At 46.6% G+C, this 17,020-nt stretch overlaps 1 protein-coding gene and 2 non-coding genes across 3 annotated transcripts; all 3 read left to right on the plus strand.

The window, feature by feature from the left end:
• The first annotated feature begins 339 nt into the window (after window positions 1-339).
• On the plus strand, window positions 340-15,724 carry RPS17 (ribosomal protein S17). Its single transcript, XM_030187998.1, has 5 exons — window positions 340-423; window positions 3,442-3,593; window positions 4,863-4,968; window positions 14,431-14,496; window positions 15,594-15,724. The coding sequence occupies exons 1-5, from the start codon at window positions 421-423 to the stop codon at window positions 15,672-15,674; spliced, it is 408 nt and encodes a 135-aa protein (XP_030043858.1). The 5' UTR covers window positions 340-420; the 3' UTR covers window positions 15,675-15,724.
• LOC115460845 lies at window positions 4,440-4,574 on the plus strand. The gene has a single exon (XR_003940618.1). It is a non-coding gene; the product is annotated as a small nucleolar RNA SNORA71 (small nucleolar RNA).
• On the plus strand, window positions 5,807-5,939 carry LOC115460846. Its single transcript, XR_003940619.1, has one exon. It is a non-coding gene; the product is annotated as a small nucleolar RNA SNORA71 (small nucleolar RNA).
• Window positions 15,725-17,020: the final 1,296 nt, after the last annotated feature.

Consider the following 17,020-nt stretch of genomic DNA (forward strand, 5'->3'; position numbering starts at 1 on the left):
GAAAATGGGAACTAAAATTATATGATTTTTAAGTTTTACATGTTGAGTTTGGACTCTTCTAAAATTTATTTTGTTTGCTGGATTCAAAATCTGATTGTTTGCCTACACTGCTGTGCGCGCTGTTTCGGCGGGAAGAGAAAAGAGAATGGTCTAAGTCAGTTAAGATTTACTGTATGATACAAGCAGGTTTAATGTGCGCAGAGTTGATTAAATGTATGGGCCTTAGTCAACTCTTGTTTTGTATTTCCATGCTCTCCAGGAGAAAGTGGTCGGCCGCGTTTACCCTCCCAGCCGCTAGATGTCCCTAGCAGAAACGTCTGTTCCCACGCTCTTTCAGTCCGCAGACAGTGACACTCTGAGCGCAGCTTTATATCGCCTCTCCCCAGAATCCTTTGCCCTCTTCCGCCGGCCTTGTCCAACATGGTGGGTTTTCTTCAGTGGTTTCTCCTTCTTTAAATCCGGTGCCATCCTGCCTCTATGTCTCTGGGGTGGACACAGTGACTGATCTGTTCGTCTGCTAAAAGCTCTGGGCTGCTCCTTGGCTGGATGCGGGGGCTTGGGAGGTTCGGGTGCCGGGATTCTCTGGTGAATTCCCGGCCGCGGGGAGGAGAGCTGGAAGAAGTGGCTCGGGGTGCTCGGTCCTGTGGAAGGAATGAAGTCGGGTGGATCTAGTCCCATTTCCGAGCGGCTAATCCAGGGTTAGTTTGCTGTGGTGCTTATGTGTAATTGGGCCGCTTTCCACTGGCTCATGTTCCATTGCAGGGCTTAGGAGGCGTCCGGTGGCCGTTTGTATCGCGTCGAGGACGGGCCTTGTTTTGTTTGGAATTGGTTTTACTGCTGAAACTGAGGCAAGCGTGTGTTCATAGCTGCAACTGGTAAGGCGGTACAATATTTTCGGTTGCTTGCAACCTTTACCGTCCAGGTAATTTGCACTTCCGAATTAAAGGACAGGAAGTGAGGATCGGTGCTGCAGTTTTAAACTCCTGACGAATCGGTGTGCAGAGAGCCTTGTGAGCCAGGTGTCTGTGTGTGGAGACGGCACTTTTCTGTAGGGGAGCTTTGCTGTGTGCTTGCAAAGGGACTTTGTGTTTAATTCTATAGAGCAAATGTTTTCCAATCTTGGCCCTCGTCAGGTCGGGTTTTCAGGATTTCCTTAATGAATATGCATGCGATCTGTTGGCATACAGTGGAGACAGTGCATGCAAATATATCTCATGCATATTCATTGGGGGAATCCTGAAAACCCGACTGGATTGTGGCCCTCGAGGGCTGAGGTTGGGTAACCCTGCTGTAGAGGTTGGGAGAGCTAGGCCTTTGCTTCTTAATGCACACAGTACATTGAGAGAGAAATTGTTATTGAGGAGTTTCTAGGCCGAACTTTGATGGATTGATACTATCTTGTTTGCTACTGTTAGAATTAAATAGGTTTTTGGTGAAAATGAGCTATTTAAGTTGTGGCTATTCTTCCAGCCATTGCATCTCTTCTGTCAAAGTGGCATCTTATGAGGATTGTGGAAGCTTAAATGCCCAAAGGCCCTCAGGAGCTACTACTCTGACAATGAGTGAGGTGGTTTCTACTGTCATAGGTAGGTAATAGAAAAATCCTAACATTCCTAGCTTTAGAAAGCCGGGTTTTGTTTTCTTAATGGTTGAGAGGTTGTGACATTTTAAAAACTAAAACAAAGGGATTGAGTGAGCATTGATGAAATGTTAGAGACTCTGGTGCTAGAGAGGGCATCATCTTCCTGTTATTTGACTTTTGTTTCTTTTAGAGAGTGTCTTCATCTAGAAAAGCTTTCTTTTTAGGGGAGGGTTGGGGAGGAGGAGATGTCCATTGTGGAGAGCTTTTTTATGTGCTGTTTCAGGAGTGTTTAAAGGGAGATGAATTGTGTATGTTACTTACATAGTAACATAGTAGATGACGGCAGAAAAAGACCTGCATGGTCCATCCAGTCTTGTCGTACAAGTCTGCCCAGCAGTATTTCCCGCCTCCCAACCACCAGTCCCGCCTCCCATCACCGGGTCTGGCACAGACCGTATAAGTCTGCCCTCCACTATCCTCGCCTCCCAACCACCAACCTCTCTTCCCCCACCTGCTCTGCCACCCAATTTTGGCTAAGCTTCTGAGGATCCATTCCTACTGCACAGGATTCCTTTATGCATATCCCACACATGTTTGAATTCCGTTACCGTTTTCATCTCCACCACCTCCCGCGGGAGGGCATTCCAAGCATACTTTGTGTAACAGATTGTTTAGTAGGTTGTCAGAATTATTTGTTTTGTCTTTAATTTGATATACCACTTTATTATAATTAGGACTTTTGATTTTAGGATGTGTTTTCCAGTGTTTATCACTATGATGCAAAAAAATTAAGGGGCCCATTTACTCAGCTGCTCAAAGAAATGGGATAGTACATTCTTATGTGGGCCTTTCCCGTGCACTAAGTACATTTGTAGCATGGTTGTCACAAAGGGCTTTTTCATATTTGTTTTATTTCTGGCCAAGTGTTAATGTTAGCAAGCAACCATTTTTAAACAAATTACCGTGGGAGCACTTACTGCCTCCTGTTTAGGAAGTGCTAAAAGTTCCCTTGTTAGGGATGCGCTAGCCAGTTAGCATGGTGGTGATGTTAGTGCATCCACACTACTACTACTCCACACCCATTCAATGCCCCTGAATGCCTCTCCCCCCCCCCCCCCCCCCCCAAAAAAAAAAAAAAAAAAAAATTAAAAAAATAATAATTACCGCGCACTTAGCATGTGCAGAAATAACGCAGGATGTTAAGGAAGTTTTGCATTAGGCCATTGTTGGCTGTGCTGTGTTAGGCGGCATTGGTGCCTAATGCAGCTTAGTGAAAAGGTCCCTAAAATAGCTGCTTATTGGATAAACATCACCTTCACTGATACTCTTTCACCGCTTTCCGATCTTGTCTTCCACTCAGTTTTTATGCCTTTTTTGCGCAGGTTGCTCCTAAGTGACACAAAAATATATATCTGATTCCATCAGAAAAGTTACCCAACAGTACCACCTTTGGTATGAAAAATAAACACTGATTTTTGTTTTTGTACCTTCAAAGAAACCCAAATTAGCTGGAAAATAAACACTTAAAGTTTATAAAAGAAGCACTATTTATAAATAACCTGAACAAGTTCACAACATATATTATTATATTAAATGACCCCCAACACAGTTACACCAGACAAAACTGTACAAGAATATTCTAACATCAGTTAATTAAGAAATACTTATTATTATGCTTTTAATTTTGGAAAGCATAATTTTTGCCAGTTTTATCCATTGTAGAAAATGGCCTTTTCTGGCTAGAATTTTGTGTTTAACTGTTTGTTCTGTTGGGTTTGTAGCAGGTTTGCATTTAATTGGGGAAAATGATGATCAGACTTCTGATTATTGGATGTTCTTTCTTGTTCTGCTGTTTTTAGGGACGTGTAAGGACAAAGACCGTGAAAAAGGCTGCCCGGGTCATCATAGAGAAGTACTACACCCGGCTAGGAAATGACTTCCACACCAACAAGCGCGTTTGTGAGGAGATTGCTATCATCCCTAGCAAGAAACTGCGCAACAAAATTGCTGGGTAAGGGAGAGCTTGGACTGATGCTGCTCTTACTGGAATAACCTTTGATGGATCCATACGGGTAAACTGTGTAACATGCAAGATACCTCTGAGAGAGAGATGCTAAGTTACTGAAGCTTGTGATTGCTGGTTTGCCGTTGGTGGTATTTTTGGACCTGATAATTCCTCCACCTGATAATTCCTCCATTTGTTCTTTTGCTTCCATTTTGTTTGGAACTAGGGCTGGGATTCTGGCACCACAAGCCTTCATTCATAGTTTTAATATTCTAGTTATAACAACCATCCTAAAGTTGGGAGCCATTCACCAGAGGTCCAAATCTGGCCACTGTGATGCTTGACCCTCTTGTGATCCACCCATGCCCCTTCTAGGTCCATGCCCCCTTGGGATTGCACACACTGGAATTTGAACATGCAGCTTATGGAATACTGACTAAGGGCAGCTACTTGTGTAACTGCTAATTAGTCCGTTAACACCAATTATAGCCAATAATTGGTTAAGTCCAATTAGTATCTGTCTGTAAAGTTATACACACAACTGAGCTTATTTTGTAAATTGGATGAGCAAATTTGTGCGCAACTTTCTAGAATTACGGGGTTTGTGTGTATGAAAAAATGCTTAGCGCTCTGGTGCTATAGAACTGTAGTGAGATAGTGCATTCAGATTTCTATAGTACGTGTAGTGGGGGAAATCAAGAGCACAAAATGAAATCATTGCAGTGGAGCAGCCCATATTGATGCCAAGGTATGAGAACACTTTGAAAGAGCTGGTTTTACTTGTTAAATGCACAGGTGGTTTACTAGTAGCAGGTGGTGGTGGGGCTATAGGCTAGACTGGATTCCTTCTGAACCTGCATTCGAAAGTGATCACGGTTCTGCTTGTGGCCTGGTCATTGATACTGCAGGGAGAGAAATCTTTGGAAGTTTTTCCCGTGTTTGCCGGGTTCAGTTTCTGTCCCTGCCAAACCCTGTATCTTTCAAACATTGAGGTATAGAGGCCAAGTGCTGCAATTTCTGCTTCATTGGACATATTTACTATTGTGGGACGTAGACTCCGGTCAGCATCTCCTTAGTGTAGTTTCAGATATTCTTAAAGTCCCGTGTGTCATATTGCTACAAAAAGTAAGAGGATATAACTTCTGAAATACTGACAAGACAATGAATTTTGTAGTATTTTAGTAAATTTGTTAAATTGGATTAGGGCAAGATCATTAGTGCTAGACCTAAAGACAGTGATTGGTTATATGACCATGTTTGCATCTCTGTATTTAGCTATGTCACTCATCTGATGAAACGTATCCAGAGAGGCCCAGTCAGAGGCATCTCCATCAAACTGCAGGAGGAGGAAAGAGAAAGACGGGATAATTATGTCCCAGAGGTGAGAGTCTCTTGCATGTAGCATGGGCTGCCTCTTCTACCCAGTTGCGGGGCTTTTTGAAGCTGAAAGCTCAAAAAGCCCAATGACCTTTTATGTTTGTTCTGCACTTGATATGCTATCTTTCTGTAGATACAGTCAAAGTAGTTTACATATACTATTTTTTTTGCAAGTACTTTTCTGTCCCTAATGAACTCACAAGCTAAGGAGCCGCTACAGTGGAATATATGAAACTTTGTTCCCAAACTATTCTAACAAAGGATGGTTTATTAATATCTAGTGCAAGGTTTTACATGCCTTCTCCAAGAGTTTTGCATTGGGTTGTTGTCACAATCTCGGACATAATCAAGCTGATCACACAGGCCCACAGATGGAAAAATATAAGGGCTAGCCAAAATTGAGGCAGGGAAACACTTTTTTAATGCCTTTTCTTTCTTTTCACTTTTTGCTTTCTATTCTCATGTTTCCTCTCAAAGCACTCTTCCCCTTCCTTTCAGCCATCATCTTCGCCCTTGGCTTGTCAACAGCAACCATCTATTTTCCACAGGTTGGGTTTGACCAGTAACATTCACCATTATGTTGCCAGGGCATCACTGGTGGGTAGTCAGTCAATTAAGCCGAGCTCCAGGTCTGAGTTTTAGGTTGAGTGGGGTGCTTGAGAACTTTCAGCCCTGCACATGATCTTGAGGTAGAAAAGGGGTGTCTGTCCTTTTTGTCCCTGTTGTTTTTTTTTTTGGAATCTGTTTTCTGATACAGTCAGGCAAGTGACATTGGGATTTGCTGAATTATATATATTCTTGATTGTTTGGCAAGCAGGAAAGATGTTTATTATAATAGATGTACCTGCATTCGAAAGTGATCATTGTCCTGTCTGTGGCTTGGTCATTGATACTGCAGGAAGAGAAATCCAGAGATTTTTCCCGTGTTTGCAGGGTCCAGTTTCCATCCCTGCCAAACCCTGTAACTTTCAAACATTCTAACTTGAAACCTTTATTTATTTATTTTTTAAAGGGTTCTATACTCAAGTTTGTATATTGCTCCTCCTGGAAGTCAGGTACCTTCCAACCTAAGGGCTACTGGTTCAAGGCTGACTCATGCCTGATAGCTATTAACAGAAAGAACTCTGAAATTTAACAATTAATTTATCTTATAAAACTGACCAGAAAGGTAGAAGGTGGAATCTGAGCAAAACTTAGATGTAACCTGAACGAAGCTACAGGAATAACCCCAAACAAGAACATAGAGGGATGTAACTTGCATGGAGCAGCAAATACAACTTCAGATACTTTACTGGGCAGCCTAGAGAGAACATATTGGCCTTTATCTGACATTGGAATGCGGGACCCGAGGCAGCATGGCTTCACTAGTGGCAGGTCGTGTCAGACGAATCTGACTCTCTTCTTCGACTGGGTGACCAAACAGTTGGATGTGGGAGGGGTGCTTGATGTGGTATACTTGGATTTCAGCAAAGCCTTTGACATGGTTCCGCACAGGCGACTGATAAATAAATTGAGTGCCCTCGGTGTGGGACCTAGAGAAGCTGATGGGGTAAAAAATGGGTTGAATGGTAGGAGACAGAGGGTGGTGGTAAATGGAGCTTGCTCTGAAGAAAAGGACGTCAGGGGAGTACTGCAGGGATCGGTCCTAGGGCCAGCTCTTTTTTTTTTTTTTTTTTTTTAAAGTATTTTTATTACATTTTTAACATACATAGAACATATGCTAATAACAACGATTGAACCATTTTCTTAAATGTTCTATCCTCGACCCCCCCCCCCCCCCCCCCACCCCCCTACCTAACACATAAGGGCTGGCTCTTTTTAACATCTTTGTGAGCGATATTGTGAAAGGGCTGTCTGGTAAGGTTTGTCTCTTTGCGGATGATACTAAACTCTGCAACAGGGTGGACACCCAGGAGGGTGTGAATGACATGAGGAAGGACCTAGCGAAGCTAGAGGAATGGACCGATATTGGCAACTAAGGTTTAATCCCAAAAAATGCAGGGTCATGCACTTGGGTCGCAAAAACCCGAGGGAACGGTACAGTATAGGGGGTGTAGTGCTTCAGTGTGCAAAGGAAGAGCGGGACTTGGAGATGATTGTGTCAGACGACCTTAAAGCTTTCAAACAGGTAGAAAAAGCGGCGGCCAAAGCCAGAAGGATGCTTGGGTGCATAAAGAGAGGCATGACCAGCAGGAAAAAGGTGATAGTGCCATTGTAAAGTCTCTGGTGAGGCCCCATTTGGAGTACTGCATGCAGTTCTGGAGATCGCACCTACGGAAAGATATAAACAGGATGGAGTCGGTCCAGAGGGCGGCTACGAAATTAGTAAGCGGTCTTGAATGCAAAAATGATAGGGACAGGCTTATGAACACTGTTTACGCTGGGAGAGAGGAGACATGATAGAGACGTTTAAATATCTTAAGGGCATTTATGTACAGGAAGAGAGCCTTTTTCAAATGAAGGAGAGCCCTGGAATGAGGGGGCATCTGCCGTCATGTTTCTATTATTCACTATGTTACATGGATCCTAATTCCCTGGAAAATGCTGGCAAATAGCTTGTTCATGTTATGCACAGAGAATAAAGGTCCCAGGATAGGGAGGACAGGAGAGAGCTGTTCTGTGATGGGATACTGCACACTTTGAATTAAGTTTTTCTTTGAGAGATGTTGGATTATTCCATCTTTAGTGGGTAGGGTTGTTAACAGTACAACTCTTAATTTTATTTCAGCAATGTTGGGGTTAGTACTTGGTATTAAGATAAAATAGATTTGTTTTTTTTGTGAAATTATATATTTCCATATCATCAAGCTGATCAATCCATAGACTGGTGGGTTGTGTCCATCTACCAGCAGGTGGAGATAGAGAGCAAACTTTTGCCTCCCTATATGTGGTCATGTGCTGCCGGAAACTCCCCAGTATGTTCTCTATCTCAGCAGGTGGTGGTCACACACAGCAGCAGCTCTGGCTAGGCCTCCAAGCCTAATTTTTAGGTTTTGTTGAGTGCCTGGGGTTGAGGGCTCTTTTGAGCAAGTGCAAACCTGGTGGTGCCAGGTCCCTCCTTTTCTCCCCCCTCCCGCTGGCTCCGTTAAAAAAAAAAAAAAAAAATTTTGAACGTCCTTAAAGGCGTTTATTTCGACGTTTATTTAAGCGTCTATTGCAGCTACTCACTGGGACACCAGGTCGTTACAGCTCGGAGCGGACAGCAGGTAATTTTTACCTTTTTATAGCGGGCAGGGGGTTCCCCGATTCTTCTCCTCGTGGCATATGGCGTCGGAGGCGAGGGCGCAAAGGGGCGCTCCCCGGATCGCTGGAGCGCTTCTAGAGGGGATGCGGGGGTCTTCAAGCCTGATTCGCCCTTGTTGGGTGACAGTTTCGTGACCGATGTATGTCCGGTCCTTCCTCCGGCGTGGCGGTTTTTCCCGCCATAAACCGCCCATCCCCCCGCTCCTCGCCTCCGCCATCTTGGCCGGCCACGCGGCTCGGACGGCTTCTTCTTGGGCCGCCCTTGAGGTTGGAGACATTAATGCCATGAACGCCCTTAATTTGGGCGACGGCCACAAAAGCGGCTAAAGTTAAGAGCCGGTTCTTCCCGCGCGGCTCCTTCGCGGAGTGTCGCGACCGGACGCCATCTTGGATTGCGCAGCATGTCTCTCCCCCCGCTCTTGCGAGCGCCGGTTGAGGGTGCGTCTAGGGCTGTTGCCCAGGCTGCGGAAGTGCACAGTCTGGGGGGTTTTCTCCCCCGAGTTTGTTTTGCTGCTGCATCAGGCCTTCCTCATGCACAACGCTGCCCCTGCTCCCTCGTCTGGTAAAGAGGTTGAGGTTCCCAGAGGTAAACGCCCTCGGGTTGATTCCCAGGCCTTGGAGGAATTTGTCTCCTCCGATGTAGATGAGGGCAGCGTGTCTGAGGTCTCCCAACGGTCCTTTGCGGATTCCTGGAGAGGGACCGGATCCCCCCGCTCGGTTGGAGCGGATGACCCCTGTGCAGCGCGGCTTTTTAGCCCAGAGGATTTGCCCAACCTGTTGCTACAGGCCATGGACACTTTGAAGATTTCCTCTCCGGAGGACGTCTCTCCCTCAGCCCCTGTTGGCTCTGCCATTATGCTGGGGACAAAGCGCCCGCCTAGAACCTTCCACGTGCATGATGCTATGCACACCTTAATTTCGGCTCAATGGGATGTCCCAGAAGCGAGCCTTAAAGTGGCTAGGGCTATGTCCCGCCTCTATCCTTTGGCTGTGAGTGAACGTGAGGCCTATCTGTGGCCCTACCGGGATTCTTTAATCACTGCGGTGACTAAGAAAACGGCGTTGCCGGTGGAAGGTGGCACGGCCCTAAAGGACGCCCAAGACAGAAGATTGGAGGCGGCCTTAAGGTCGTCCTACGAGGCTACTGCTTTAAATTTGCAGGCCTCAGTTTGCGGTTCCTATGTGGCCAGGGCGTGCATGACTATGGTGCGGCGGGCTTCCCCCTCGGATTCTTACCTTGAGGGATGATTGGCCGGCCCTGGAATCGGGCTTGGCCTATTTGGCAGACTTGCTGTATGATGTCTTGAGAGCCTCAGCTAAAGGCATGGCTCAGACAATCTCTGCGCGGCGGTGGCTTTGGCTGAAGCATTGGTCTGCTGACCACGCCTCTAAATCCCGCCTGGCTAGATTGCCTTTTAAAGGCAAGCTGCTCTTTGGGGTCGAGCTGGACAAAATCGTGACCGATCTCGGCACGTCTAAGGGCAAGAAGTTACCAGAGGTCAGGGCTCGAGCTAGTGCTCGCCCCGGTACCTCCAGAGGACGGTTTCAGGAAGCCCGTCGGTACCGCCCGGGCAGGTCGGGCTCTTCTGCCTCCTCTTCCTTTAAGAGGACCTTCTCCCCCAAGCAGCGTTCCTTTCGCAGAGACCGCCGTCCCGGAGGTGCTCCCTCCGGTCCTCCCCCAGGGTCTCGTACCCAATGACGGGGTCTTGGTCCACGCCCCAGTGCAGATTGGAGGACGGCTGTCCTCGTTTCTGGGCGAGTGGACCACAATAACTTCAGACGCTTGGGTGCTGGAAGTCATCAGAGACGGCTACAAGCTAGAGTTCTGCCGACCCTTAAGAGACGGGTTTGTACTCTCTCCCTGCAAGTCTCCGGTCAAAGCTGTGGCAGTGCAGCAGACCTTGGACAATCTCATCCGCCTGGGGGCGGTCGTTCCGGTGCCAGAAAATCAGCTTGGCAAGGGACGTTACTCCATTTACTTTGTGGTACCAAAGAAAGGAGGTTCTGTCCGGCCTATCCTCGACCTCAAGGGGGTCAATCGGGCCTTGAAAGTTCGGCACTTTCGCATGGAGACTCTCCGCTCTGTTATAGCGGCAGTGAAGGCAGGGGAGTACCTGGCATCCTTGGACATCAAGGAAGCGTACTTGCATATTCCCATCTGGCCTCCTCATCAACGCTTCCTGCGTTTTGCAGTACTGGGCCGACACTTCCAGTTCAGAGCCCTCCCGTTCGGGTTGGCTACTGCTCCGCGGACCTTCTCCAAAGTAATGGTGGTCATCGCGGCCTTCCTGAGGAAGGAAGGAGTACAAGTCCATCCTTATCTGGACGACTGGTTGATCCGAGCCCCCTCTTATGCAGAGTGCGGCAAAGCTGTGAACCGGGTGGTTGCTCTTTTGAGCTCCCTGGGATGGATCATCAACTGGGAGAAAAGCCAGCTGCGCCCCACTCAGTCCCTGGAGTATCTGGGAGTTCGATTCGACACCCAAGTGGGCAGAGTGTTCCTGCCAGACAATCGGATTGTCAAGCTTCAGGCTCAGGTGAACCAGTTCCTAGTAGCCTCTCCTCTTCGGGCTTGGGACTATGTGCATCCGTTGGGCTCTATGACGGCCACGATGGAAGTAGTGCCCTGGGCCAGGGCTCATATGAGACCACTTCAACTCTCTCTGCTGCAGCGCTGGACTCCGGTGTCGGAGGATTATGCTGTGCGCCTTCCCTTGGGCCCAGCAGTGCGCAAGGCGCTGAGCTGGTGGACGCAGATGGACAAGTTGTCTGCAGGAATGCCTCTGGTGACCCCAGAGTGGATTGTCGTCACGACGGACGCTTCCTTGTCGGGCTGGGGAGCCCACTGCTTGGGAAGGACAGCGCAGGGACTCTGGTCTCCTGCAGAGGCAAAGTGGTCTATCAACCTCCTGGAACTCAGAGCCATTCGGTTGGCGCTTTTGGAGTTCATCCCGGTACTGGCGTTGAAACCGGTACGGGTTCTGTCGGACAATGCCACGGCTGTGGCCTATGTCAACCGCCAGGGAGGTACCAAGAGCGCCCCTCTAGCCAAGGAGGCTATGAATCTATGCCAGTGGGCGGAAGCGAACCTGGAGCAGCTTTCAGCGGCCCACATTGCCGGAGTCATGAATGTCAAGGCGGACTTTCTCAGTCGCCATACCTTGGAGCCCGGAGAGTGGCAGCTATCTGCTCAGGCGTTCTTGGACATCACGAAGCGCTGGGGCCAGCCGAGCCTAGATCTGATGGCGTCATCGGCCAATTGCCAAGTGCCGCGCTTCTTCAGCAGAGGACGGGACCCTCGATCCCTGGGAGTAGATGCTCTTCTCCAACAGTGGCCGACACAAGAGCTTCTCTATGTGTTCCCGCCCTGGCCCATGTTGGGCAGGGTGCTAGACCGGGTGGCAAAGCATCCCGGCAGGGTAATCCTGGTGGGTCCGGATTGGCCCAGACGTCCCTGGTATGCGGACTTGATCAGGCTCTCAGTCGACGATCCTCTGCGACTGCCAGTGGAGCAGGGCCTGTTGCATCAGGGTCCCGTGGTGATGGAGGATCCCTCCCCCTTTGGTCTTACGGCCTGGCTATTGAGCGGCAGCGTCTGAGGAAGAAGGGCTTCTCAGACAAGGTCATCGCCACTATGCTGAGAGCGAGGAAGCGCTCTACTTCTACTGCTTACGCCAGGGTTTGGCGTATCTTTGCAGCGTGGTGTGAAGCAGGCTCACTTTCTCCCTTCACTGCTCCAATTTCTTCAGTGTTGGCGTTCCTGCAAGAAGGTCTAGAGAAAGGCCTGTCGCTCAGTTCCCTTAAAGTCCAGGTAGCGGCTCTGGCTTGCTTCAGGGGCCGCCTGAAGGGTGTTTCCCTGGCTTCGCAGCCAGATGTGGTGCGCTTTCTCAAGGGAGTTAATCACCTGCGCCCTCCTCTGCACTCAGTGGTGCCTGCGTGGAATCTCAACCTGGTGCTAAGAGCATTGCAGAAGCCGCCTTTTGAACCCTTGTCGAGGGCATCTCTGAAAGACCTGACGTTGAAAGCAGTCTTTTGGTGGCTATCACTTCAGCCAGAAGAGTTTCCGGCTCCAGGTGCTCTCTTGTCGAGAGCCTTTTCTGCAGTTCACTGAGGCAGGAGTGACTATTCGCACAGTGCCTTCCTTCCTGCCCAAGATTGTTTCTCGATTCCATGTGAATCAGCAGCTCTGTCTCACTTCCTTTCGTAGGGAGGACTACCCAGAGGAGTACTTCTGCTCTTAAATATCTGGATGTGAGACGAGTCATCATCAGATACTTGGAAGTGACCAATGATTTCCGGAAGTCAGATCATCTGTTTGTCCTGTGTGCAGGTCCTCGTAAGGGTCTGCAGGCTGCTAAGCCTACAGTGGCAAGATGGGTCAAGGAAGCCATTGCAGCGGCTTATGTGGCCGCGGGGAAGGTGCCGCCTATCCAGCTGAAGGCTCACTCCACAAGAGCTCAGGCGGCCTCGATGGCAGAGGCCGGATCCGTCTCCTTGGAAGAGATATGCAAGGCGGCAACTTGGGCTTCGGCTCATACATTCTCCAAGCATTACCGTTTGACTGTGACTGCACGGGCGGAGGCCCGGTTTGGAGCTTCAGTGTTGAGGTCAGGGATTTCAATGTCCCGCCCTGGGTGAGTACTGCTTCGGTACATCCCACCAGTCTATGGATTGATCAGCTTGATGATAGGGAAGGTAAAATTATGTATAATCATACCTGATAATTTTCTTTCCATTAATCATAGCTGATCAATCCATAGCCCCTCCCAGATATCTGTACTGTTTTTATTCTGGTTGCATTTCAGGTTCAAGTTTAGTCTTCAGTTACTTCAGAAAGACTTCGTGTTCAAGTTTTTTCACTTGGATTCTTCAGAGTTAAGACGAGTTTTGTGTTACAGTGAGCTGCTGCATTCCTCTCACCCTCCGTTTTACGGGGCTGGATTGAGACTTAAAATTCTGCCGGCACTCCCTCCCCGTCGTGCGGCTGTAGGGCAGCTTTGTACCCTTCCCGCTTCGGCGGTGTTAGGGTCAGTCAGCTCCTCCCGCGGTTGCGGTTGCAGGATAAGCCAGATCCCCCCGCATCGGCGGGTGTGGTGTCCCCTTCCCCCGCTCCGCGGGGATGAGCTGGACGGATTCCCCTCCCCCACTTGTGTGGGGATGAGCTGGGTTAATTCCCCTCCCCCGTTTCGGCGGTGGTGAGCTGGGCAGAGTGTCCCTTCGTGGGTGTAATTCTCTAAGTGCTGAGTCCTGCGGATGGAGCTTTGATATCGACATACTGAGGAGTTTCCGGCAGCACATGACCACATATAGGGAGGCAAAGTTTGCTCTCTATCTCCACCTGCTGGTAGATGGGACACAACCCACCAGTCTATGGATTGATCAGCTATGATTAATGGAAAGAGAAAATTATCAGGTATGATTATACATAATTTTACCATATATATATATATATATATAATACACACACACACACAACACACACACACTGATTATTTGGTTTTTGAGGAAAAACAAACCCCTAACATATTAGAAAAACCTAAAGATAAGTGGAAAATTTGCTGTTGTATAAAAAAGCAGCTGGGGGTGGTAGCCTTATGCTGGTGCTACTGTGTGCATTTGAGCAATGCAAATAATGCATGTTAATTGTAACACATTTGTAAATAGTGTGCACACTTCACAATTAATACAGGCTAATTGCAGTTACCACACAGTGGTAGAAGATGGCTTTAGCACTGCTGAATAAAACTTGTTTTTCTCCTTTCGGCCCCCTCCTCCTTGGGCAGGTACAGTGTCAAAATTCAAGATGCAGTCAGTCAAGATGACACTATTTTGAATTTGTCTACTAGCAGAGCAGGAGTGTTTGGGCATTCCCTTACAGTGGGGAAAGAGCAGGGTTGACTTATTCTGTTAAGATGGGTGAAGGATAGCTTTATTGCTGCTTGGTTGGGTGGTTTCAGGGGGGGTTAGGGATTATATTGGGGTGAACAATAGAGATCATAGGTGGTATGCGATTTTTACCCTGTCAGTTTTGAGATGTAAAAAACTAAAACATGAATCCAGTGGAACTACAGTTCTTTATTTTGCTTCATTTTATTTTTATTTTCTTTGCTTTTCCTTCCTGATCATAATTTCTTCTCAGCTTGTCCTCTGTCTCTTCGTCTCTGGTGTTGGTATCTCAAATAAAAAGAGATTGTTGCTGATTGTCTCCTTTCCTAATATGCAGGTCTCTGCCCTGGACCAGGAGATCATTGAAGTTGATCCAGACACCAAGGAGATGCTGAAGCTGCTGGTATGTGTAGCTCTGTGTACCCTGAGGTTAATCATGGGCATTCCATTCCAGCTTCATGCTGGTGCCTTATCTGCTTTTTTGAATGTTTCATTGAAGTCACAAATTCTGCAGTTTTCAGGCTTCCCAATTTTCGAAAGCATCCATTTCAGGTTTTATCTTTGTAGCTCTTATTGTCCAGCCCCAAAAGAGGTGTTTTGAACCAACTTAATCTTTATATTAATGAGATTAGCTTGTAATTTTCACTCCTCCATATACTTCTCAAAATTGTACTGAATTGATGGGCTCCAAGCCATGCTTCTTAAAACAGAAATGTCAGTGCCCCTGTCAGACTGCAGCCTTCAGAACTAAAGAGGAAAAGTCTATATTCTGCTATTGAGACAGACATGGGAAGCAACTGCTTGCCCTGGAATTTGTAGTATGGAGTGTTGCCACAATTTGGGTTTCTGTCAGGTACTTGTGACCTGGCTTGGCCGCTGTTTGGAAAACAGGATTCTGGGCTAGATGGACCACTGGTCTGGCCCACTATGGCTGCTCTTATGTAAGATGAAAATAAATATTATGTATCATTGTTTCCTCCTTTTCCTCCATTTTTATCTCATGGAAATGTCCCAGCCCTGATAGTATAAACTGGGTAAAATGTACTGTTATGGTCCCAGGTGCTAGAGGAAAATCCAATGAGAATATTCTCAGTGCTTCTCTGTGGCTGCTATGCCCTGACAGCCAGATTGGGTAATACTCAAACCACTGATGTTAGCTGTGTGGGAGCTGGAGATGCTTGAGCACCCCCAGTATTGAGCAGACTGTTGACTGTGTCCAGGGAGGAGTAATTTCCATTGGGTTTAGCACCCCCAGTCACTTTGAAAAGATGGCTGCTATGGCTCAAATCCAAGTCTTCTGCATTTAGAGATACAGTCAAAGCCCTGTGACAAATGGAGATATCACCGCTGTAAAAGAAATAGACTATTGTGAATACATTCTAAATTAACTTTGCTTCATTAGTGCTGTTCTGAGTCAGCACATGCTATCTTGATAGACTAATGCCAAAGTGGTGTATGTAGCACCTACTGCTTTTAACTCACATTTGTGCTTTATTTTAGGATTTTGGCAGCTTGTCCAACCTGCAGGTCACTCAGCCAACTGTGGGAATGAATTTCAAAACACCAAGGGGAGGTGTTTGAAGCCACCTTGTACTATACTGTGTTCAATAAACTTGAGCTGTAAAAATCCACACTTGCCTTCTCGCTTGTTTCTAGTTGTATATTGGGTATTGCCTACACCTGATGCATCTTGATCATGTAGGACGTTTTGTTAATATCTCTGTTCTTTTCTTATATGGGTATGAATGCTCGCTGTCAGTAGTCCTGTGTTAAAACTGTTTATGTACAGGTCCCAACTTGCCTCAAAAAAAATAAATAAAAGAAAGTTGGTAAAAGCGTGTGAACTCTTTTTCCCCATCTGTTTTCTCCTTTTCCTGAGTTCAGGAATTTTGAGATGCTTACAAAGTAATGTACTTTTATGTCACATTTACATTGGCATCTGCCATGTGCCTAATCTCTTCCTTAAAAGCACAATGTCCAATTGTAGGCTGGGAAACTAGCCTCTAGTGTACTGATATTCACTGATGGTCCTCAAGGACTGCAAACAGGTTTGCAGATTCTCTCATGCATATATTCATTAGGAAGATTCTGAAAAAAAAAATTTGCAGGTCTCAAAGACTGGAAGTAAATACCACTGCTCTTACTGATACCTTTGAATGAACAGTTTTGTTCTGGATCGGTCCTGTGCAAAATACTTAATGTAATATTGTTAATTTAAGCAAGCACGTACTTGTCAGTGTTGAGTCATGAAATAGTTTTCCATACTAATCAATGTCACTATCACAGTGGATGTGCTTTAATATGCAGTAAAGTCCGTTGACATCATCTGCTGCAAAGCCTACAATTGTTAAAATTCTGCTTTTAGTTCTATTTTACATCTAGTGGTGGGATTATGTGCGGGTAAGATTGTTTTCTACTATGTCTTGATTGTAAGCAATAGTCTTGATTATGTTACTGACGTTCCTGAGGCTCGATTAAGGACTTGTAATGAAGGCAGCTGCAAATCTGTGACTGACTAAACAAAACACTAGGTCAGTAGTTCCCAAACCTGGTCCTGGAGGCACTCTGGCAGTCATGTTTTCAGGATACCCACAATGAATATTCATGAGAGATTTCCAGGTGTTCCTTGCAGCACATCATGTGGCTATGACTGAATACTGGTTGGCTCTATTTAACTTATTAGTCTTACTAAGACAGTATTTGAAACGTGAGCTAATTTAGATTTGCTATGACAAAGGATATAGACATATGAGATCAGGCCTTTTTTTGTCTTTTTGAATATTTTTATAATTGCTTTTCCCTGGTCTGATGAAAAGTTCTTGAAATCTTGTCAAAGGATATTAAGTTAGTCTAATAAAAAACCAATAACTTTACCTACAACTTGGTGGTTGACTCTTGTTTCCACATATCCAATCAGACTTACACAG

The sequence above is a fragment of the Microcaecilia unicolor genome, chromosome 1 (assembly GCF_901765095.1).
Source record: "Microcaecilia unicolor chromosome 1, aMicUni1.1, whole genome shotgun sequence".
NCBI lineage: Eukaryota > Metazoa > Chordata > Amphibia > Gymnophiona > Siphonopidae > Microcaecilia > Microcaecilia unicolor.

Bases quoted from the DNA above. Each gene is read 5' to 3' on its own strand.
- RPS17 (XM_030187998.1), top strand. The intron at 3,594-4,862 runs GTAAGGGAGAGC...CTCTGTATTTAG, and splicing joins CTGCGCAACAAAATTGCTGG to CTATGTCACTCATCTGATGA. The intron at 14,497-15,593 runs GTATGTGTAGCT...GCTTTATTTTAG, and splicing joins AGGAGATGCTGAAGCTGCTG to GATTTTGGCAGCTTGTCCAA.